The sequence below is a fragment of the Oncorhynchus mykiss genome, chromosome 2, assembly GCF_057628025.1.
Source record: "Oncorhynchus mykiss isolate SJ-2025 chromosome 2, ASM5762802v1, whole genome shotgun sequence".
Taxonomy (NCBI): Eukaryota; Metazoa; Chordata; class Actinopteri; order Salmoniformes; family Salmonidae; genus Oncorhynchus; species Oncorhynchus mykiss.
In genome coordinates, this window is record NC_143023.1 from 60,228,362 (window position 1) to 60,254,564 (window position 26,203).

General features: G+C 41.0%; 1 protein-coding gene across 1 annotated transcript in view; it reads left to right on the forward strand.

Moving 5' to 3' along the window:
* Nucleotides 1–26,203, forward strand: part of LOC110501720 (calcium-dependent secretion activator 2) — a 192,099-nt gene that overhangs the window by 24,295 nt on the left and 141,601 nt on the right. Inside the window, exons 2-5 of the mRNA XM_090203751.1 lie at nt 1,785–1,865; nt 2,194–2,427; nt 2,930–3,051; nt 25,538–25,649. Of these exons, the coding sequence (XP_090059877.1) occupies nt 1,785–1,865; nt 2,194–2,427; nt 2,930–3,051; nt 25,538–25,649 (549 nt within the window). The remainder of the gene's footprint in view (nt 1–1,784; nt 1,866–2,193; nt 2,428–2,929; nt 3,052–25,537; nt 25,650–26,203) is intronic.

Here is a 26,203-nt window from a genome sequence, read left to right on the forward strand (position 1 = left end):
AAGCGTGAAACTAACAGTTCTGTAAGGTAACTAAAACTATACAGAAAACAACTACCCACAAACCCAGGTGGGAAAAAGTATGATTTTTAATCAGAGACAACGATAGACAGCTGCCTCTGATTGAGAACCACACCCGGCCAAACACAAACATAGAAATAAAGAAACTAGCATGCCCACCCGAGTCACACCCTGGCCTAACCAAAATAGAGAATAAAAGCCTCTCTATGGCCAGGGCGTGACAGCATTGTTGATAGTGCTGTTAAGAATGCAGAGCAGCGATTTATTATAGACAAACTTCTCTCATCCTAGTGCTGTTGTATCAATATGTTTTGACCAGGGTTACTCCAAGCAATTTAGTCTCCTCAACTTGCTCAATATCCACATTATTCATTCCAAGATTTAGTTGAGGTTTAGGGTTTAGTGAATGATTTGTCCCAAATACAATGCTTTAAGTTTTTGAAATATTTAGGACTCACTTATCCCTTGCCACCAATTCTGAAACTAACTGCATCTCTTTAAGTGTTTCTGTCATTTCAGTTGCTGTGGTAGCTGACGTGTATAGTGTTGAGTCATCCGCATACATAGACACAGTGGCTTTACTCAAAGCCGATGGCATGTCGTTAATACATTTTGAAAAAAGTAAGGCTAGACAGCTGCCCTGGGGAATTCCTGATTCTACCTGGATTTTGTTTGACAGGCTTCCATTAAAGAACACCCTCTGTGTTCTGTTAGACAGGTATAGCTATAACAAATATGTTTTTCCAGCAACAGACAGTGATCGATAATATCAAAATTCACATTAAAGTCTAACAAAACAGACCCCACAATCTTTTTATCATCAATTTCTGTCAATCATCAGTAATTTGTGTAAGTGTTGTGCTTGTTGAATGTTCTATCCCAATAAGCATTCTGAAATTCTGTTGTCAATTAGTTTACTGTAAAATTACATTTTATCTGCTCAAACACAATTTTTTCCAAAAGTTTACTAAGGGTTGGTAGCAAGCTAATTGGTTGGCTATTTGAGCCAGTTAAGGGGGCTTTACTATTCTTAGGTAGGGGAAGTTTTGCTCCCCTCCAGGCCTGAGGGCACACTCTTTCTAGTAAGCTTAAATTGAAGATATGGCAAATGGGAGTGGCAATATCATCTGCTATTATCCTTAGTAATTTTCCATTCAAGTTGTCAGACCCAGGTGGTTTATCATTGTTGATCGACAATGAAAAAAATTAACCTCTTCCGTACTATGTAGAGTTACACCCAGCAGTTTAGTATACTCAACTTGCTCAATAGCCACATGATTCAATAATATATCTAAACAAGGTTTAGCGCTGAGCGAGTGATTTGTCCCAAAAATTATGCTTTTCATTTTTGAGATATCTTTTTGCCAATAATTGTGCGAAAGTTCAGAATTGGGCTGTCTGTGTAAACGCAGCCAATCAGAGTTGATCAGGCAAAGGGGGGTCAGACACTATGGAGGAGCTACCCTACCAATACAAATCTCTAGATGACCAGACACCATAACAACCTAATTGGGGGTATGCACCCGCATGCAGCGACAGCCACCACATTAAGACTTCAAGATTTTGAGTTATTCCATATTGTTTCGCCGATATCCTGTGTGGAGAGGTTTTGTTTTTGGTTGTCAAAGGAAAAGTGTGGATAATGATGACTTTGTGGGCGGTTTTATTTGGTCAACACCCCATGTCTTTTCATTTATTGTCGATTGGTACTCAGCAATCTGTTGATTGGTTGATTAACACTCGCCTTCCTGGTCTGTGGTTTGTAGCTGGACAATGTGGACGAACAGGCAGCCCAGATCCGCCGGGAGCTGGATGGAAGACTACAGCTTGCAGAGACGATAGCCAGGGTAAGTCCTACACCTATAGCCCTCAAACTAACAATGCTGTGTACGCCACGTACAGTGGTAATCAGCTCTGGTCATGGAGGGCTAACAGGTGTCCAGAAGTTTTTTATTTTTCAGCCAGGTACTTTCACACCTGAATCAACTAGTCAATTACACATTGATTAGTTAAATCAGCTTTGTTAAAGTTGGATGGACACCTTGTAGCTCACTGAGCCGGTGATAGTTGACAACTGTTTCAGAATACTTTAAATAGTATCTTGTGGTCACTGTAGTTATCAACTTCCACAACGATGGATGCACAACTCTTCCTCTAACACTGACTCCCTCTCAGGAGAGGAATTACCCCAAGTTTGTGTCTAAAGACATGGAGGCCATGTACATCGAGGAGATGCGCTCGTCTGTCAATCTGCTCATGGCTAACCTGGAGAGCCTACCTGTGTCCAAGGGAGGCCCCAACTTCAAACAGAAGCTAAAACGCTCCTCCATGAACAACTCCTTCCTGGACATGGGCGACGAGACAGAATTCCTTTCCAAGTCCGACGTGGTCCTCTCCTTTGCACTGGAGGTGTGTGTGGGGATTTCATTGTGTAATCTTGCCCAGTATTGCTTGCTCTCAGTCAAGATAATTGATGTGTTAATTGTTCTGGTTGACTTTTGAAAGAAAGATCAATGAGTATTTTACATTTATTTACATTAGTCTGGTAGTAGTTTTATCTATTCTGGGGTCAGTTTGAGACTTATTGTGTCTACTAAGGGGCCAGACAAAAGAAACAAACTTATCTGCTCTTTGATGTTGCTTAGTGCCTGCCTGCCTGCCTGCCTGCCTGCCTGCCTGCCTGCCTGCCTGCCTGCCTGCCTGCCTGCCTGCCTTCCTGCCTGCCTGCCTTCCTTCCTTCCTTCCTTCCTTCCTTGTCTGCCTTGTCTGCCTTGTCTGTGGCTGCAGGTTGGCATTCTGTGATAGTGCCTCGACTGGACTTACACGACCCAGTGACTCCACGTTTAATGCTTCCCTTTCTATCTGCATAAGTGTGGAGCTGACCATGTCCTCTCTCTGTTGCTGTTTGCAGATAGTGATAGTGGAGGTGCAGGGCCTGAAGTCGGTGGCTCCTAACAGGATTGTGTACTGCACCATGGAGGTGGAGGGAGGAGAGAAACTGCAGACAGACCAGGCGGAAGCCTCCAGACCACAGTAAGTCAACAACAAGGTTGCATGTTCAATCGCTGCAGCAGACACATCATTTATTGACTGTGTTCACTGTCGTTCACGCCAGATAAGAGTGTCTGTTTAATAATTACTGTTCAGGCGGTCTTGAAAAAAACCTTCCAAGTTACCTTTTCAGGAACCGAGTAATACGTTGTTTTTATTTTTTATTTATTGCCATATATTAATGGAAGTTCACAAGGCATTTTGAATAACTTATTTTAGTCCTAGAGTCATGAAACTTCACAGAATCAATCAATCAATCAAAAAAAAATATTTCTAAAGCCCTTTTTACATCAGCTGATGTCACATAGTGCTATACAGGAACACAGCCTAAAACCCCAAACCACAAGCAATGCAGATGTAGAAGCACGGTGGCTAGGAAATCTCCCTAGAAATGCAGGGTCCTAGGAAGAAACCTATAGAGGAACCAAGCTCGGAGGGGTGGCCAGTCCTCTTCTGGCTGTGCTGGGTGAAGATTATAACAGTACATGAGGTCCAAGATGTTCAAATGTTCATAGATGACCAGCAGTGTCAAATAATAATAATAATAATAATAATCACAGTGGTTGTAGAGGGTGCAACCGGTTAGGACCTCGTGAGGTAATGTCAGTTGGCTTTTCAGAGCCGATCATTCAGAGTTAGAGACAGCAGGTGCGGTAGAGAGAGAGAGAGAGAGAGTCGAAATCAGGAGGTCCGGGACAAGGTAGCACGTCCGGTGAAAAGGTCAGGGTTCCATAGCCGCAGGCAGAACAGTTTAAACTGGAGCAGCAGCACGACCAGGTGGACTGGGGACAGCAGTCCTGTGGCCAGGTAGTCCTGAGGCATGGTCCCAGGGCTCAGGTCCTCCGGGAGGGAGAGGGAGAGAGAGCGAATTAGAGGGAGAATACTTAAATTCACACAGGACACCGGATAAGATAGGATAAATACTCGAGATATAACAGACTGACCCTAGCACCCCGACACGTAGACTATTGCACCATAAATACTGGAGGCTGAGATAGGAGTGGTTGGAAGACACTGTGGCCCTGTCCGACGATACCCCCGGACAGGGCCAACCAGGCAGGATAAAACCCCACCCACTCTGCCAAAGCACAGCCCCCACACCAGTAGAGAGACATCTTCAATCACCAACTTACTACCCTGAGACAAGGCCCAGTATAGTCCATGAAGATCTCCTCCACGGCACGAACCCGAGGGGGGCGCCAAACCTGGACAGGAAGATCACGTCAGTGACTCAACCCACTCAACCCACCCACTGACGCACCCCTCCTAGGGACGGGATGGTAAGAGCACCAGTAAGCCAGTATTAGGGTTAGAGGCAGAGAATCCCGGTGGAGAGAGGGGAATCGGCCAGGGAGAGACAGCAAGGGTAGTTCATCGCTCCAGTGCCTTTCCATTCACCTCCACACCCTTGGGACAGACTACACTCAATCATAGGACCTATTGAAGAGATGTGTCTTCAATAAAGACTTCAAAGGTCGAGACTGAGTCTGCATCTCTCACATGGATAAACAGACCATTCCATAAAAATGGAGCTCCATAGGAGAAAGCCCTGCCACCAGCTGTTTGCTTAGAAATTCTAGGGACAATAAGGAGGCCTGAGTCTTGTGACCATAGCGTGCGTGTAGGTATGTACGGCAGGACCAAATCGGAGAGATCAGAAGGAGCAAGCCCATGTAATGCTTTGTAGGTTAGCAGTAAAACCTTGAAATCAGCCCTAGCCTTATCAGGAAGCCAGTGTAGAGAGGCTAGCAAATATTTTGACCAAAAGTACGTGGACACCTGCTCGTCGAACATCTCATTCCAAAATCATGGGTATTAATATGGAGTTGTTCCCCCATTTGCATCTATAACAGCCTCCATTCTTATGGGAAGGCTTTTCACTAGATGTTGGAACATTGCTGTGGGGACTTGCTTCCATTCAGCCACAAGAGCATTAGTGAGGTAGGGCACTGATGTTGTGATTAGGCCTGGCTCGCAGTCTGCGTTCCAATTCATCCCAAAGGTGTTCGATGGGGTTGAGGTCAGGGCTCTGTGCAGGCCAGTCAAGTTCTTTCGATCTCAACAAACCATTTCTGTATGTACCTCACTTTGTGCACGGTGGCATTGTCATGCTGAAACAGGAAAGGGCCTTCCCCAAACTGTTTCCACAAAGTTGGAAGCACAGAGAATGCATTTCCAATGCTCCAGAGTCCAATGGCGGCATGCTTTTCACCACTCCAGCCGACGCTTTGCATTGTACATGGTGATCTTAGGCTTGTGTACGGCTGCTCGGCCATGGAAACGCACTTCATTAAGCTCCAGACTAACAGTTTTTGGACTGACTTTGAATCTAGAGGGAGTTTGGAACTCACTAGTGAGTGTTGCAACCTAGGACAAACCATTTTTATGCACTACGTGCTGCAGCACTCGGTGGTCCCGTTCTGTGACCTTGTATGGCCTACCACTTCGCAGCTGGAACCGTTGGTTCTCCTAGACGTTTCCACTTCACAATAACAGCACTTACAGTTGACCGGGGCAGCTCTAGCAGGGCAGAAATGTGACAAACTGACTTGTTGGAAAGGTCATATGACGGTTCCACGTTGAAAGTCACTGAGCTCTTCAGTAAGGCCATTCTACTACCAATGTTTGTCTATGGAAATTGCATACAGTGGTTCCTCCTTTAAAAGTTGCGAGCTTACACCGCGGGACTTAGGGGTACCCAGCGTCATGGCTTCATTGCTCCAGACCACCACAAAGGGGAGTTAGAACACTCATTATGCATTTTGGTCCCAAGGTTTTTATTTGACCAATCATGTCGAGTGGTTCCAATGACGAATTTGATGCGGAGCCTGGCTTTCTTCAGCAAAGATGGCTGACAAAACATTACTGGGAGGCAAATGTAAGTAGTTATAAAGTCATAACGAGTCAAGCAAAAAATGTACAATTGAGAGGAATATGTTACTTAATGTAGAGACAAATGATTGTGCATATTTTAGTCATAAAGTAAATTTACAAAAATCGCTATTTTGCAAGTTTTTTTCTGTCATATCCAATATCAAACTCCATTCTGTGAATGGTGCTGTGTCTGCAAGTATGTATTACAAATATACACTTCAACCATGTTTACCACTGCTGCTCCTGGGACACCAATGATTACACATTGTGACTATCCAATAGACTAGAAACATGATTTTGTAATTCATATATACAGAATAAAAAACAGTACATCCTGCCAGCATGCCCACAAGCGTGCTGAATGACATGTGGAAGAGGGTGAGGAATGAGATGGGAGTAACATTCCAGGCTATTTGCTCTGAGACCGGCATAATAATGTAATGAAACAAGCAGGGAAACGTTTTCAAACCCTCAACATTCTAGCCCGAAGTTCAGCACGCTATCGACTGTGCCCAAATGTATTAATTGGGGTTGGGGCCGATTGTGGCTAAAAACACTATCTATTGGAATCTTTAACATGTGGAAAGGGGGGAAATTATTATTATTCGTTTTTCACAAGCGTCGCAGGATGGGCTATTAGCTGAACAATAGACTATTCCACCTTTTCTAAAGAATTGTCTAATAGCCGAGCTAGGTGTGACCCCCTCCCCCTCCCCAACTTGCAACAAATAATTTGTGTCTATCTTTCCACATCTACCTACACACGTATCTACCTACACGCGGTTAATGTTCTGAAATATATATATATTTATATACAGTTGAAATCGGAAGTTTACATACACTTAGGTTGGCGTCATTAAAACTAGTTTTAAAACCACTCCACAAATTTCTTGTTAACAAACTGGCAGGGTAGCCTAGTGGTTAGAGCGTTGGACTAGTAACCGGAAGGTTGCGAGTTCAAACCCCCGAGCTGACAAGGTACAAATCTGTCGTTCTGCCCCTGAACAGGCAGTTAACCCACTGTTCCCAGGCCGTCATTGAAAATAAGAATTTGTTCTTAACTGACTTGCCTGGTTAAATAAAGGTAAAATAAAATAAAAAATAAAAACTATAGTTTTGGCAAGTCGGTTAGGAAATCTACTTTGTGCATGACACAAGTAATTTTTCCAACAATTGTTTACAGACAGATTATTTCACTTATAATTCACTGTATCCCACAATTCCAGTGGGTCAAAAGTTTACATACACTAAGTTGACATTACCTGTAAACAGCTTGGAAAATTCCAGAAAATGATGGCATGGCTTTTGAAGCTTCTGATAGGCTAATTGACATCATTTGAGTCAATTGGAGGTGTACCTGTGGATGTATTTCAAGGCTTACCTTCAAACTCAGTGCCTCTTCGCTTGACATCATGGGAAAATCAAAATAAATCAGCCAAGACCTCTACAAGTCTGGTTCATCCTTGGGAGCAATTTCCAAACGTCTGAAGGTAGCATGTTCATCTGTACAAACAATAGTACACAAGAATAAACACCATGGGACCACACAACCGTCATACCGCTCAGGAAGGAAATGCGTTCTGTCTCCTAGAGTTGAATGTACTTTGGTGCGAAAAGTGCAAATCAATCCCAGAACAACAGCAAAGGACTTGTAAAGATGCTGGAGGAAACTGGTACAAAAGTATCTATATCCACAGTAAATCGAGTCCTAAATCGACATAACCTGAAAGGCCGCTCAGCAAGGAAGAAGCCACTGCTACAATTTTGAAAAATATAACTGTTTGTTCATAATGACCATCGTTTTGTTTGGAGGAAAAAAAGGGAGGCTTGCAAGCCAAAGAACACTATCCCAGCCGTGAAGCACGGGAGTGGCAGCATCATGTTGTGGGGCTGCTTTCCTGCTGGAGGGACTGGTGCACTTCACAAAATAGATGGCATCATGAGGATGGAAAATTATGTGGATATATTGAAGCAACATCTCAAGACATCAGTCGGGAAGTTAAAGCTTGGTCACAAATAGATCTTCCAAATGGACAATGACCCCAAGCATACTTCCAAAGTTGTGGCAAAATGGCTTAAGGACAACAAAGTCAAGGTATTGGAGTGGCCATCACAAAGCCCTGACCTCAATCCTATAGAAAATGTGTGGGCAGAACTGAAAAAGCATGTGCAAGCAAGGAGGCCTACAAACCTGACTCAGTTACACCAGCTCTGTCAGGTGGAATGGGCCAAAATTCACCCAACTTATTGTGGGAAGGTTGTGGAAGGCTACGTGGAACGTTTGACCCAAGTTAAATCATTTTTAGGCCATGCTACCAAATACTAATTGAGTGTATGTAAACTTCTGACCAGCTGGGAATGTGATGAAAGAAATCAAATCTGAAATAAATCATTCTCTCTAATATTATTCTGACATTTCACATTCTTAAAATAAAGTGGTGATCCTAACTGACCAAAGACAGGGAATTTTTACTCTGATTAAATGTCAGGGATTGTGAAAAAATGAGTTTAAATGTATTTGGCTAAGGTGTATGTAAACTTCTGACTTCAACTGTGTGTATTCGAATTCTGGCTGTATCACATCCGACCGTGATTGGGAGTGCCATAGGGCGTCGCACAATTGGCCCAGTGGGTTTGGCCGGGTAGAACTTAATTGGCCGGGGTAGGGTGCTGGTAGGCTGGTGCTGAAAATATAGCTAGCTTGTTATGCTAGTGTTGCACACCAACAGATGGTGAAAACCGACACCAGTCGAGCAATTCATTTCAACAATGATCATCATTTTAATTTGACTTTACAAACAACAAGAGGGCTTAATTGGAGTCTATGTCTTCAGAGCCTAGGCCTATATAAATAACGTATGTGGTTATGAGGCTTTTTAGGCCTACTTACAATTGCAACTGGTCAAAAATGTAGCATCCTACATAAAACCATCATTGAAAGACAAAAAGTCTGCATGTTCGATTTAAACAATGGAACTATTAATTAAAAGCGCACAGTTGTAAATTCCAAACTCTAAAATTAATTGGAAAGGTAGATATAAAGAATGTAAACAATATGTAAACAAGATGCTGTGTTTTTATTTACAGTAATGATGGACAACTGGAGGCATTTTGAAAACAGGTTTTCAAACACTTGTTTTTCACAACTGTAGCAGGTGTAGCCCATCATGCAAATGTTTCCTATTAGCAGGACAATAGACTTTTTATAACCCGGCTACTGTTGTGAAAATCCCCCAACTTGCAATGTATGATGCTTAAGTACTCTAAAGTGTTACATTTCTAACTCAAAACATCTGTACAGTATTTATTCAGCAACATCTTTATTATTTTGTTAATCAAATAAAATAACCAGAAAAAATACATTCAAATGCAGATGTTTATATAAACTACATTTTAGTCGCACTTCCACCCAGCTCCACGACCACAGGTAAAACCTTGCTGAGATGATCAATGTATTTTTTGCATTGTTGTATCCTCAATTTCTCTAGACAACACCTCTTGATGGCCTTCACCAGTTCATCTTTGCTTGTCGGCTTGGCAGAGTTACAGATTAATGTTTTCAGTATGCCAAACAAGTAAGTTTGATCGGGTTTAAATCAGGAGACCTACATGTAGAGATTAATTCTTTTTTTTTTACCTATACTGTAGGCCTACCGAAGGTGTTGTAGGTCTTTTATTTATTTATTTGACCTTGATTTTACTAAATAAAGGTCTACTTACTTTTAGATTTTCCAATTTTCTGTTCCTCCTGAAAGCCTTAATCTGATCACTTAAATGAATAGAGATCCTGGTCATGGTGCTACAATATAATCAAAGTGAGGAAAATCTTCAATCTACTGTATACTTATAGCCTATTGTAAGATTAAAGTCATGCCTTTCCTCACCCTACCCAAAACTCCACCCTTAACACAGTTACCATTCAAAAACGAGCTGTTAATACAAAATAAAAAATGGGTCTATAACGAATTACGCGTTCAAATATGCCATGATTGTCTTGAGATACAGTGCCTTGCGAAAGTATTCGGCCCCCTTGAACTTTGCGACCTTTTGCCACATTTCAGGCTTCAAACATAAAGATATAAAACTGTATTTTTTTGTGAAGAATCAACAACAAGTGGGACACAATCATGAAGTGGAACGACATTTATTGGATATTTCAAACTTTTTTAACATTTCAAAAACTGAAAAATTGGGCGTGCAAAATTATTCAGCCCCTTTACTTTCAGTGCAGCAAACTCTCTCCAGAAGTTCAGTGAGGATCTCTGAATGATCCAATGTTGACCTAAATGACTAATGATGATAAATACAATCCATCTGTGTGTAATCAAGTCTCCGTATAAATGGACCTGCACTGTGATAGTCTCAGAGGTCCGTTAAAAGCGCAGAGAGCATCATGAAGAACAAGGAACACACCAGGCAGGTCCGAGATACTGTTGTGAAGAAGTTTAAAGCCGGATTTGGATACAAAAAAGATTTCCCAAGCTTTAAACATCCCAAGGAGCACTGTGCAAGCGATAATATTGAAATGGAAGAAGTATCAGACCACTGCAAATCTACCAAGACCTGGCTGTCCCTCTAAACTTTCAGCTCATACAAGGAGAAGACTGATCAGAGATGCAGCCAAGAGGCCCATGATCACTCTGAATGAACTGCAGAGATCTACAGCTGAGGTGGGAGACTCTGTCCATAGAACAACAATCAGTCGTATATTGCACAAATCTGGCCTTTATGGAAGAGTGGCAAGAAGAAAGCCATTTCTTAAAGATATCCATAAAAATGTTGTTTAAAGTTTGCCACAAGCCACCTGGGAGACACACCAAACATGTGGAAGAAGGTGCTCTGGTCAGATGAAACCAAAATTGAACTTTTTGGCAACAATGCAAAACGTTATGTTTGGCGTAAAAGCAACACAGCTGAACACACCATCCCCACTGTCAAACATGGTGGTGACAGCATCATGGTTTGGGCCTGCTTTTCTTCAGGGAAGATGGTTAAAATTGATGGGAAGATGGATGGAGCCAAATGCAGGACCATTCTGGAAGAAAACCTGATGGAGTCTGCAAAAGACCTGAGACTGGGACGGAGATTTGTCTTCCAACAAGACAATGATCCAAAACATAAAGCAAAATCTACAATGGAATGGTTCAAAAATAAACATTTCCAGGTGTTAGAATGGCCAAGTCAAAGTCCAGACCTGAATCCAATCGAGAATCTGTGGAAAGAACTGAAAACTGCTGTTCACAAATGCTCTCCATCCAACCTCACTGAGCTCGAGTTGTTTTGCAAGGAGGAATGGGAAAAAATTTCAGTCTCTCGATGTGCAAAACTGATAGAGACATACCCCAAGCGACTTACAGCTGTAATCGCAGCAAAAGGTGGCGCTACAAAGTATTAACTTAAGGGGGCTGAATAATTTTGCACGCCCAATTTTTCAGTTTTTGATTTGTTAAAAAAGTTTGAAATATCCAATAATGTCGTTCCACTTCATGATTGTGTCCCACTTGTTGATTCTTCACAAAAAAATACAGTTTTATATCTTTATGTTTGAAGCCTGAAATGTGGCAAAAGGTCGCAAAGTTCAAGGGGGCCGAATACTTTCGCAAGGCACTGTATGTGTTGACTGAATATAAGCAACTGATGTCTGCTTTTTTTGCCTTTTTCTCACTCACTCTAGGTTAAATGAAAACAAAATCTCAAATATTGTTACTTTTTTAAACAAAGTGATTATTATTAATTAATTTATAATTATATTAAAGCCCCTTAGGATCTGTGATAATATCTAATGGAAAATGCCCATTGGATATTAATTTAGAGTCCAATCCTCTAAATGTAATTATTGGCGGAGAGTCTCGTCATTGAAAAAAATATATATCGATATACTGTAGGCCTACCATAGGCGAATTGAGTCTCACTAGTGTTGAGTAACGTCTGATGAAAGCAAACAATTTAGAATCCTCCAATCCTGTAGCCTATTCCCGACATCACATTGTACTGGCGTTATTTACAAATTAGTGAGAATGTCTCAACCCATGTTCAAGAATTGCCTTTTTCTCACTCAAACTCTAGGAAAAAATGAAAACGAAATCTCCAAAATATTGTTACTTTTTAAACAATGTGATTTGTTATTAATTAATTTATAATTATATTTAAAAACTTAGATATTCTCAGATATTCTCACAGATCCCAATGGAAAATGCCCCTTAAATATTAATTTAGTCCTCCAATCCTCTAAATGTAATTATTGGAGGAGAGTCAACATCATTGAAAAAAAAATGTTTTCGATGTACTGTAGGCCTACCATAGGCGAAATGAGTCTCACTAGTGTTGAGTAATGTCTAATGTCTAATTATGGAGTAGACATCACAACTATGTTGTGAAGACATCACAACTATGAAATAGCACATATGGAATCACATTGTACAGCGCCATATTTTCAGTTCCATTCTAACAGAAACGCAGAGGGTATTTCATTTTTCATGGAATAGTATTAATCATCATAATATTAATCTAATTAAGCAAGTACCCGTCAAAAGTTTGGACACACCTACTCATTCCAGGATTTTTCTTTATTTTGACTATTTTCTACATATTTACGACAGTATTTATTGTAGACTGGACAGTAGCCTAATAAAGAAATAAACACATTTCGTTAATAAAATAATGATAAAAAATACTCTTTCAAGATGCACATGTTGATTTAGTTATGGATCCATAACAAATTACTATCGGAATAAATATCACTGATTTACCGAAATATTGTAACAAAGTTGTCTAATAAAGGCAAACCATTTAGAATCCTCCGATCCTGTAGCCTACTCCCGATGTCGTGTTGTACAGCGCCATAGAAACCGTGAGGGCTTCCTTTTTCTCTGAATAGAAACACCACAGTATTAATCAAATGAATTAAGCCAAATTTCTTAAAAGCAATCCAATATACTATGTTATTACAAAAAAGGTTTTAAATTCTCTGGTAATGCCAATACAGAATACTATCAAATGCTTCTCAAATATGCCCTCTGGTGGTCAAACTAGCAATAACTTGCAGGAACAGAAAAAATGGCTGAGAATTAAACGACGTGCCACAGAATGCCGAGGCAGCATGCAAGGCGTGTCGCAGTATGACGCAACTTTTAAAGGAGGAACCACTGTAGCTGCGTGCTCGATTTTATACACCTGTCAGCAACGGGTGTGGCTGAAATAGCCAAATCCACCAATTTGAAGGTGCGTCCACATACTAGTTTTGTATATATAATGTAGATGTGTGTGGACATTTCAGATGCAGCTTTTTTCGACTTTAATAGGAACCTGAGTGTTTACAGCAGAGAGAGCATTGCCTGTTTAGGTCTAATTGGATTATCCTTGGTCTTGGCATGTCAGCTTTTGAAGATTAAATGAACGTACCCATGCGTACACATGGCAGCCATACCTGATGGTAATATACTGATGATGGTAATACACTCAGACCTTAGCTTTGAAATGCAAACAATGTGCTGCATTTCTGAGATAATGAGAGTTAAACACAGGCGCTCCATGTAACACAGACTCCTAGCTTTAACATCTAAGGCTATAGAGCACCGCTGCTTCCCCAGAGCATTGTTTAACGTTGCGAATGGCGCCTATTAAAGCTGTGATTTGTTATGTAATGCAAGGGAGGTTGGATGGTAGTGAGCATCCTTGATAGCTCTGCAGTCTTCTCCCATCTGAATCATCATGACACAGCGCCAACGACAGTTCTGGATCCACAGAGTAAAGCCTCGCCAACTCTTAACTTCCTTTTCCAGTGGTGAGTTTTCCTCTGCTTTCCACTTCACTTGTTTTTCAGTATAGGTGAATAGACAGCACAGCACACAGAGAACTGAAGTTTGTGTTTGGTGGCGTAACCTTGAACTACCATGCCATGCACGTTCAGTGTTAGGTCAAGGAGTTCCCCTGTCTGAGCTCACAACATCATTTCCACTTCCTTTGTTAGCGTTGCTGAAATACTGACTGGCCTCTTAGTCATCTCGCAAGAGCTCTGGGCCTGTCCAATCTAGACATGTGTCTCATAGTAGCCTATGTAACTTGTGATAATGAAGTTTTGGAGTGAATTCTTTAACACTCTTGCTCAAACTTTTCCCCCACTTGATTGAAATGGAAATTAATGAAGATAAAGTCCAGGCTCTGGCCTTTTTTTAAATTATTTTTATTTCACCTTTATTTAACCAGGTAGGCTAGTTGAGAACAAGTTCTCATTTACAACTGTGACCTGGCCAAGATAAAGCAAAGCAGTGCGACACAAACAACAACACAGTGTTACACATGGAATAAACAAGCGTACAGTTAATAACACAATAGGGAGAAAAAAATCTATATACAGTGTGTTCAAATGGCGTGAGGAGGTAAGGCAATAAATAGTAGTGGAGTAATTACAATTTAGAAAATAACACTGGAGTGATAGATGAGCAGATGATGATGTGCAAGTAGAAATACTGGTGTTCAAATTAGCAGAAAAGTAAATGAAAACAATATGGGGATGAGGTAGGTAGATTGGGTGAGCTATGTACAGCTTCAGCGATCGGTTAGCTACTCAGGTAGTTAGGCCTAAAAGCATGGTATTAAGTGAAGTCCTGCTGCTGTGCCCTTTAAACATGTTGTCTGGGGGAACACGATTGTAATTATTTTCCGTTCCACCTCATTTAGCTGAAGAGTTATCATCTTGTCCTCCAAAGCTTAAATTTAAAATATGTTTGTCTCTTGAGACTTCTGGACACAATTTTCATATCATCCATCCACATAGCAGAGAGATTCAGTAATAGCCTCTGTTGTGTGACTTTGCACTGCATTATCCCTCCTATCACATCATGAAGTGGCTATTGTCTCACAGCCTCCAGCTAAATTAAAATGTCTGATGATTAGGTACAGTAACAGTGAGTCCTTGCTTGTTGCCGTGCCTCTGGCCATTGATTTTAGCATGGTTATTAGACTGGCGGTGGCGGCAGGAGTCTGGTAATGCGGTAATAAGACTACCCTTTCAGACTCTCAGTGGTGTAGAATTTCCCAGAGCTCAGACTGTGTGCCCTCAATTTCATGCCACTACAATATACCATCCTCTTCATTAGCCCTGAAACCAGAAGAAAATGGCCTTTAAGCCACTATCTGGAATATTTCCTGCTGTTCACTTTAATGATAACTTCAATCAACCACATACCCTTTGATTCTTGAGTAGCATAACTTATAAATGCCCCTTGGCCTTACTACAACTGTCCTACCACATCATAACTCCATTGTTTGTATTTTCTCATAATCTCATGGACGGCCAGTGTTTTTAATGTATGATTTTAATTACCTATCTTGTTTCAAATCAAACTTTGTTACATGTGCCGAATAGAACTGAATACAAGTGTAGACCTTACTGTGAAATACTTACTTACAAGCCCTTAACTTCACTAGGGTAGGGGGCAGCATTTGGAATTTTGGATGAAAAGCGTGCCCAAATGAAACTGCCTGCTACTCAGGCCGAGAAGCTAGGATATGCATATGCATATAATTAGTAGATTTGGATAGAAAACACTCTGAAGTTTCTAAAACTGTTTGAATGATGTCTGTGAGTATAACAGAACTCATATGGCAGGAAAAAACCTGAGAAAAAAAATCCAACCAGGAAGTGGGAAATCTGAGGTTTGTAGTTTTTCAAGTCATTGCCTATCGAATACACAGTGTCTATGGTGTCATATATACACTTCCTAAGGCTTCCACTAGATGTCAACAGTCTTTAGAACCTTGTTTGAGGCTTCTACTGTGAAGGAGGGGGGAATGAGAGCTGATTGAGTCAGGGGTCTGCCAGAGTGGCATGAGCTGATCACGTGAGAGTGACCTGCGTTCCATTGCATTTCTGAAGACAAAGGAATTCTCCGGTTGGAACATTATTAAAGATTTATGTTAAAAACATCCCAAAGATTGATTCTATACATCGTTTGACATGTTTCTACGGACTGTAACGGAACTTTTTGACTTTTCGTCTGGACCTAGTGATAAGGCCTCATGAATTTGGATTACTGGGCTAAACGAACGAAAAGGAAGTATTTGGACATAAATGATGGACTTTATCAAACAAACATTTATTGTGGAACTGGGATTCCTGGGAGTGCATTCTGATGAAGATCATCAAAGGTAAGTGAATATTTAGAATGCTATTTCTGACTAATGTTGACTCCACAACATGGCGGGTATCTGTATGGCTTGTTTTTGTGTCTGAGCGCTGTACTCAGGTTATTGCATGGTGTGCTTTTTCCGTAACGTTCTTTTTAAATCTGGCACAGCGGTTGCATTAAGGAGAAGTGGATCTAAAATTCCATACATAACAGTTGTATCTTTTAGCAATGTTTATTATGAGTATTTCTGGAAATTGATGTGGCTCTCGGCAAAATCACTGGATGTTTTGGAACTACTGAACATAACGCGCCAATGTAAACTGAGGTTTTAGATATAAATATGAACTTTATCGAACAAAACATACATGTTTTTTGTAACATGAAGTCCTATGAGTGTCATCTGATGAAGATCATCAAATGTTAGGTTAATTTTATCTCAATTTCTGCTTTTTGTGACTCCTCTCTTTGGCTGGAAAAATGGCTGTGTTTTTTCTGTGACTAGGTGCTGACCTAACAAAATCATTTGGTGTGCTTTCGTCATAAAGCCTTTTTGAAGTCGGACACCGTGGCTGGATTTACAACAAGTTTATCTTTAAAATGGTGTAAAATACTTGTATGTTTGAGGAATTTTAATTATGGGATTTCTGTTGTTTTGAATGTGGCGTCCTGCAATTTCACTGGCTGTTGTCGAGGTGGGACGCTACAACAGTGCAGTTCAAGAAGAGTTTAGAAAATATTTTAATATCTGCTTTTTGGTCCTAGACTTGCCTCTCCGGTACCGCTTGCCGTGCGAAGGTAGAGAAAACAGTCTATGACTTGGGTGACTGGAGTCTCTGACAATTTTATAGGCTTTCCTCTGACACCGCCTATTATATAGGTCTTGGATGGCAGGAAGTTTGGGCCCCAGTGATGTACTGGGTTGTACGCACTACCCTCTATAGCACCTTACGGTCAAATGCTGAGCAGTTGCCATACCAGGTGGTGATGCAGCCAGTCATGATGCTCTCGATGGTGCAGCTGTACTTTTTGAGGATCTGGGGACCCATACCAAATCTTTTCAGTCTCCTGAGGGGGAAAATGTTCTGTCGTGCCCTCTTCACAACTGTCGGTGTGTTTGGACCATGATAGTTTGTTGGTGATGTGGACACCAAGGAACTTAACTCTCGACCCGCTCCACTACAGCCCTGTCGATGTTAATAGAGGCCTGTTCGGCCCGCCTTTTCCTGTACTCCATGATCAGCTTCTTTGTCTTGCTGACAGTGAGGGAGAGGTTGTTGTCCTTGTATCACAATGGTAGTTCTTTAATCTCCTCCCTATAGACTTTCTCATTGTTGTCGGTGATCAGACCTACCACTGTTGTGTCATCAGCTTACTTAATGATGGTGTTGGAGTCGTGTTTGGCCACACAGTCGTGGGTGAACAGGGAGTACAGGAGGGGATTAAGTACACACCAGATACTGACTGCTACTTTTGATTTTGACCCCCTCTTTGTTTAGGGACACATTATTCAATTTCTGTTAGTCACATGTCTGTGGAACTTGTTCAGTTTATGTCTCCGTTGTTGAATATTGTTACGTTCATACAAATATTTACACATAAACGCAGTTGACAGTGAGAGGACATTTCTTTTTTTTACAGACTCGGTGAAAACACTTGCCAGTTGGTCCGCGCATCCTTTGAGTACACTTCCTGGTAATCCGTCTGGCCCGCGGCTTTGTGAATGTTGACCTGTTTAAAGGTCTTGCTCACATCTGCTACCGAGTGCTTTATCACACAGTCACCCAGAACATCTGGTGCTCTCGTGCATGCTTCAGTGTTGCTTGCCACGAAGCGAGCATAAAAGGCATTTAGCTCGTCTGGTAGGCTCGCGTCACTGGGGAGCTTACGTCTGGGTTTCCCTTTGTAGTCCGTAATAGTTTTCAAGCCCTGCCACATCCGACGAGCGTCAGAGCCGGTGTAGTAGGATTAAATCTTAATCCTGTATTGACACTTTGCTTGTTTGATGGTTCGTCTGAGGGCATAGCGGGATTTCTTATAAGTGTCTGGATTAATGTCCCGCTCCTTGAAAGCGGCAGCTCTAGCCTTTAGCTCAATATGGATGTTGCCTTTCATCCATGGCTTCTGGTTGGGATATGTACATACGTTCACTGTGGGGATGACTGCGTTGATGCACTTATTGATGAAGCTGATGACTGAGGTGGTATACTCCTTAATGCCACTGGATGAATCCCGGAACGTATTACAGTCTGTGCTAGCAAAACAGTCTATCCTCGTCATCTGACCACTTCCGTATTGAGCGAATCACAGGTACTTCCTGCTTTAGTTTTTGCTTGTAGGCAGGAATCAGGAGGATGGAATTATGGTCAGATTGACCAAATGTAGGGCGGGGGAGAGCTTTGTATGCATCTCTGTGTGTGGAGTAAAGGTGGTCTTGAAGGTTTTTTTTTTCTCTGGTTGCACATTCTGGTAAAAATTGGGTACAACTGATATTAGTTTTCCTGTATTAAAGTCCCCAGCCACTAGGAGCGCTGCTTCTGGATGATCATTTTCTTGTTTGCTTTTGACCTTATGGAGTCGGTTGAGTGCGGTCTTCGTGCCAGCATCAGTCTGCGGTGGTAAATAGACGACTATGAATAATATAGATGAGAACTCTCTTGATAGATAGTGTGGTCTACAGCTTATCATAAGGTACTCTACCCTTTATTCTCCTTCCTCCTGTCTGTTTCTTTGTTATTACTATTTTATTTATTTGATGTGAAGCACTACTTTACTTATATTGAAAAGCGCTATACAAATAAAGTTATTATTATGCATCCATCTATTATACAATCATTGCAGTCTTAATGACTCTGCTCTTGCTGCTGGTGATTCTCAGTATACTTCTGGCCCTTCTTTGGACATTGTGAGCTTCAATGCCATACAACACTCCTTCCGTGGCCTCCAACTGCTCTAAAATGCAAGTAAAACTAAATGCATGCTCTTCAACCGATCACTGCCCGCACCCGCCCGCACGACTAGCATCACTACTCTGGACGGTTCTGACTTAGAATATGTGGACAACTACAAATACCTAGGTGTCTGGTTAGACTGTAAACTCTCCTTCCAGACTCACATTAAGCATCTCCAATCCAAAATTAGATCTTGAATCGGTTTCCTATTTCGCAACAAAGCATCCTTTGCTGCCAAACATACCCTCGTAAAACTGACTATCCTACCGATCCTTGACTTCAGCGATGTCATTTACAAATTAGCCTCCAACACTCTACTCAGCAAATTATATGTGGTCTACCACAGTGCCATCCGTTTATACTACCCACCACTGCGACCTGTATGCTCTCGCTGGCTGCCCTCGCTTTATATTCGTCGCCAAACCCACTGGATCCAGGTCATCTATCATCTATCCATCTATCCATCTATCCAGGTCATCTAGTCTTTGCTAGGTATAGCCCCACCTTATCTCAGCTCACTGGTCACCATAGCAGCACCCACTCATAGCACGCGTTCCAGCAGGTATATTTCACTGGTCATCCCCAAAGTCAACATCTAATTTGGCCGCCTTTCCTTCCAGTTCTCTGCTGCTAATGACTGGAACAAATTGCAAAAATCTCTGAAGCTGGAGTCTTATATCTCTCCCTCACTAACTTGAAGCATCATCTGTCAGAGCAGTTTACCAATTATTGCACCTGTACACAGCCCATCTGTAAATAGCCCACCTAACTACCTCCTCCCCCTATTGTTATTTTTTTTTTGCTCCTTTGCAACCCAGTGTCTCTACTTGCACATTCATCTTCTGCGCATGTATCACTCCAGTGTTAATTGCTAAATTGTAATTATTACCACTATGGCCTATTTGCCTTACCTCCCTAATCTTACTACATTTGCACACACTGTATATATATATATTTATATATATATATATATTTATATATATTTATTTATTTATTTATTTATTTATTTATTTATATATTTATTTATATATATTTATTTATATATATATATTTATATATATATATTTATATATTTATATATATATATTTATTTATTTATTTATTTATATATTTATTTATATATATTTATTTATATATATATATTTATATATATATATTTATATATTTATATATATATATTTATATATTTATTTATATATATATATATATATATATATATATATATATATATATTTATATATATATATATATATATATATATATATATATATATATATATATATATATATATATATATATATTTATATATATATATTTATATATATTGTATTGTGTTATTGACCCTACTTTTGTTTATCCCATGTGTTGTTTGTGTCGCACTGCTTTGCTTTATCTTGGCCAGGTCGCAGTTGTAAATGAGAACTTGTTCTCAACTGGCCTACCTAGTTTAAATAAAGGTGAAATAAATAAAACATTTTCTGTTATTTTTCCTTACCATTGGAGGCTCCTTTCAATTTGAAGTCATTATACGCCTTTGTGTAGGCTGACTGCAAGACCAATGATTGTCATCGTCTTGCATCTTAGTTGAATTAGAGGGTAGTTACTTGACTGAATGAATCAGTGCATTTCATAGACAGACAATATTTGTCCTTCAGCAGAGATGGGAAAAGACCTTCCTTCCCACACACTCACTCTCTTTTCAAGGAAGAAATTAAGTAAAATGTTTTGCTTCAGCCAGGTAGGTACTTGCTGCTGTTCTATACCTTGTCAGATAATATATCATATAAGACAGAAAACATCTTTTTGGAAAATACACCACACATAGTTAACTTCCCGGCCCTCCACATGACATCCTTAACTGTTGACTTTCCTAAGAGAGGCAAACAAAGACAGATCAGTGTCGGATAAAGTCTGCTCAGGGTTATCTCCAGTGTCCATTTTCTTTGTGTGCCGTGATAAAAAAAAATAACACGAGACAAACAATAGACACTTCTTGTTTGAACTGATCTTTTCCTTTACCCTCCCCTGTGAGTGAGTTTATATTTCTTTTGTCTCTCGCAATTTAAAGGAACAGACCGTTTTGAATAAAATCCACACGTTGTCTTGGCAACTGGGAAATAATAAATGCACACACACTCGTGACCTGTTGTGCAGGTGTTATCCCACTGGGCACAGACGTCAGTTCAATGCTAGTTTTAATTCAATTCGATTGTAAAACCAACAAACATTTTAACCATCTCATTGGTTTTAGGGTAAAGGTGGATTTAGGTGAAGAAAATACAGACATTCCCGAAATCCCTTTACATTGTTGACTTTTTGCAAATCCAATCAGTTTTCCACAATGATTCAACATAATCACATACATTTCTTTTGTTGAAATGACAATGAATAAACATAGTTTCCAACAATCAGTTTGTGCCTAGTGGGATAACTGAACCACCCAGCATGCTCATCCTCCACCTTAAACCCAAATCAGAAGCTTCCAGGAGAGTACAGACCTAGAGGTCTTCATGGGTCCACCCAAAACTGATTACCCGGGACCCGACCAGGTTGGGTCCGAAATTCTGTAGTTGACCCTCGGATCTGGGTCAGATCTGATTGCTTCGGGGATGTGTAATTATAACTGATTTGCTGGTAAGGACCTATACAGACCTGAACGTGACTGCTGCAGTAGAGAAAGAGAGAGAAAAGTATCTAATTACATTTCACGAGAGTGGTGCGTGTTGCTTGTTGTTGTTAGCCAATTACAAGTCATCAAAGCGGCACTAGCCTCTGGTTCTATGTGTGCAAATTAGGAGAACAATGGAAGATGGAATTCAAATAAATTTAACGAGAAGGATAGGCTACAACGACCAAGAGCCAACAGCAACAGGAAGGCTGCTACTGTGACAAATACAATTTGATTTGATTTACTTAATACTCTAAATTGAGTTGTTGTTGTAATTGTGTAGGATGGGGTAAAGAGCAGCCTATTTAGCCGTAAATTAGCTTACCCTGCTAGCTTAACTCAAATCAAATGTTCAAATCTAGCTTATCTTCTCAGTTTGATGCAGTCAAAACAGGTACTATGTCATCAGATTGGATGATAAATAACCTAGCTTTGGCAGCTAGACGTTAGTAACTAGTTTGAGTTGGCTTGGTTGCTGCTGTCTCTCTCTCTCTCTCTCTCCTTCAGTTAATAATGTAGCTAGCTAAAAAAATAGCTTTTCTGCTGCTTCCCTCACTCGGATCAGACCTGGTCTGGACCAGACCAGGTTTATACGGGGCCGGGTCTGGTTGTCCTTGGGTCCTTTCAGACCGGGTCTCAATTATTTTTACAGTAATTTATTTGGGTAGGCTCCGGGGGGGGGGAGTCTTCAAATTTAGGGCATGTATTTTCATCTAATTCAATCCAAGGCAATAACATGCATTTTTAAATGAATATACTACAAAGCCCTCAATAGGAATGTCTATACTAAAACGAGTTATATCCATCTACAGTGCCTTGCAAAAGTATTCAGACCCTTTGGATTTCTTCACATTTTGTGTTACAAAGTGGGATAAAAATTATTTATTTTTTAAACAATCTACACAATATACTCATGTGAAAGTGGAATAATATATATATTTTTTTTAAAGATAAATAACAAATTCATAACTGATATAGTTGTTGCGTAAGTATTCAGCCCCTTTGTTTAGGCAAGCCTAAATTAGTTCAGGAGTACAAATTTGCTTTAAAAATCACATAATAAGTGACATGGACTCACTCTGTGTGAAATGTTACGGGTTTACATGATTTCTGAATGACCCTTCCTCTGCACCCCTGGGGCGGCAGGGTAGCCTAGTGGTTAGGGCGTTGGACTAGTAACCGGAAGGTTGCAAGTTCAAACCCCCGAGCTGACAAGGTACAAATCTGTCGTTCTGCCCCTGAACAGGCATTGTAAATAAGAATTTGTTCTTAACTAAATAAAAAATATATATACAACATATGTAAGGTCCCTCAGTCAAGTATCAATAACACAGTAGAAAAAAAGGAGAGTCTATATACATTGTGTGCAAAAGGCATGAGGAGGTAGGTGAATAATTACAATTTTGCAGATTAACACTGGAGTGATAAATGATCAGATGGTCATGTACAGGTAGAGATATTGGTGTGCAGAAAAGTAAATAAATAAAAACAGTATGGGGATGAGGTAGGTAAAATTGGGTGGGCTATTTACCGATAGACTATGTACAGCTGCAGCGATCGGTTAGCTGCTCAGATAGCAGATGTTTGAAGTTGGTGAGGGAGATAAAAGTCTCTAACTTCAGCGATTTTTGCAATTCGTTCCAGTCACAGGCAGCAGAGAACTGGAATGAAAGGCGGCCAAATGAGGTGTTGGCTTTAGGGATGATCAGTGAGATACACCTGCTGGAGCGCGTGCTACGGGTGGGTGTTGCCATCGTGACCAGTGAACTGCGATAAGGCGGATCTTCACCTAGCATGGACTTGTAGATGACCTGGAGCCAGTGGGTCTGGCGACGAATATGTAGCGAGGTCCAGCCGACTAGAGCATACAGGTCGCAGTGGTGGGTGGTGTAAGGTGCTTTAGTAACAAAACGGATGGCAATGTGATAAACTGCATCCAGTTTGCTGAGTAGAGTGTTGGAAGCTATTTTGTAGATGACATCGCCGAAGTCAAGGATCGGTAGGATAGTCAGTTTTACTAGGGTAAGTTTGGCGGCGTGAGTGAAGGAGGCTTTGTTGCGGAATAGAAAGCCGACTCTAGATTTGATTTTAGATTGGAGATGTTTGATATGAGTCTGGAAGGAGAGTTTACAGTCTAGCCAGACACCTAGGTACTTATAGATGTCCACATATTCTGGGTCGGAACCATCCAGGGTGGTGATGCTAGTCGGGCGTACGGGTGCAGGCAGCGAACAGTTGAAAAGCATGCATTTGGTTTTACTAGTGTTTAAGAGCAGTTGGAGGCCACGGAAGAGTGTTGTATGGCATTGAAGCTCGTTTGGAGGTTAGATAGCACAGTGTCCAAGGACGGGCCGGAAGTATACAGAATGGTGTCGTCTGCGTAGAGGTGGATCAGGGAATCGCCCGCAGCAAGAGCAACATCATTGATATATACAGAGAAAAGAGTCGGCCCGAGAATTGAACCCTGTGGCACCCCCATAGAGACTGCCAGAGGACCGGACAGCATGCCCTCCGATTTGATACACTGAACTCTGTCTGCAAAGTAGTTGGTGAACCAGGCAAGGCAGTCATCAGAAAAACCAAGGCTACTGAGTCTGCCGATAAGAATATGGTGATTGACAGATTCTAAAGCCTTGGCAAGGTCGATGAAGACGGCTGCACATTACTGTCTTTTATCGATGGCGGTTATGATATCGTTTAGTACCTTGAGCGTGGCTGAGGTGCACCCGTGACCGGCTCGGAAACCAGATTGCACAGCGGAGAAGGTACGGTGGGATTCGAGATGGTCAGTGACCTGTTTGTTGACTTGGCTTTCGAAGACCTTAGATAGGCAGGGCAGGATGGATATAGGTCTTTAACAGTTTGGGTCCAGGGTGTCTCCCCCTTTGAAGAGGGGGATGACTGCGGCAGCTTTCCAATCCTTGGGGATCTCAGACGATATGAAAGAGAGGTTGAACAGGCTGGTAATAGGGGTTGCGACAATGGAGGCGGATAGTTTCAGAAATAGAGGGTCCAGATTGTCAACCCCAGCTGATTTGTACGTGTCCATAAATGCCTCATGAGCTTAGTTTAACTGTCATATCAAAACTCAGCTTATTTTACTCCAAGGTTTGTAAACCATGTAAATGTAAACAAACACTGTATAACCTCCAAACATGGTTAAAACTATAATTTGTGTATCATGGATGGTCAGTCCTTGCATCCATCGCTCTGTCTATGAATTTGAGAGTGGTTACATTTCTCCAGTCCCATCCCTCAGCTTTTTACCAAAACAGAGGCAGGGGTGGGGGGCACTTTGTTACTGTTTCAATGAAACACTCGCTCAATCTATTAGAACTTTTCCTGTAGATAAACAATATCTCATGTATAAATACAGTAATTTAAACACAATTAAGGGTAAAAAAATATGTTTTGAGCAAAATTGTGTTTTTTAGACTACTGCAAACTTCAAGGAGTTGATCTGATGGTGCCCTCTGTCATCGGCCTCGCTCCTTTGCATGCGGTAACAATAGAGGAGCAATAGAGAACAAAAGAGAAATGGCCCACCCCCCTACTTGTGCCATGTCATGAGTATACCTGGACCACCTATATAGATGTGCCTTTTGTTAAGTAAATTGGGTGATGAATTAAGTGAAAAGGAGCCTGGAGTAGGACTTTAAGGACTCTAGCTTTAAGACCCTATTCTGGATTCCCTATGTCTTAACTTTGATATTGAACACTGCATTGTTGAGGAAGATCTTGCAAGTAAGCATTTCGCTGTACTGTTTACACCTGTTATATCCTGTGCATGTGACAAATACACTTTGACTTGATGTTTAATCCTGAGGGTTGGAACCTTTGTCTTTCAGGTGGGGCACTCAGGGCGACTTCACTACGACGCACCCGTTACCCATGGTCAAAGTGAAGCTGTTTACAGAGAGCACGGGGGTACTTGCCCTTGAAGACAAGGAGCTGGGGAGGGTAAGACACCAGTACATACTGTACATCAACCTATTAAGATAGATATAATTCACTATCAATATCAGCCACTTGATATCAGTTAGTATTTATATCAGATACTAGCAATTAGAATGACCCAATCATTCATTGGCCTGGCAATGTAACAATGTAGCCCAAACAGCAATGTACCTAGACTAGTTTTTCCCATGACATGGATGCCATTGAAATATTTGAGATATGCATTGTATAGAATGTGCAAGAGCTGGAGCTGTTATTCTACCGGAAGAGCCCCCTCTCTCTTCTCCCCATCACCATCTCTTCCTCTTCTTCTCTCTGAGAAACAGATGGAGACTCCCTTTGAGAGACTGATAACACTGCGACACTAACAAAACAATGAGCACCACAAAGATCTGTCTCCCAGTCAGTGTTAGAGTGGGTGTGCCACACTCATGCAACATACATACTGTGCACACACACATGCAGAATATGACAGCGTGCATACACACACATTCTGCCAACTTATTGTCTTTCATTTTTCCTCTTTCATTCTCCATTTTCTTCTCTCTTTGGTCAAA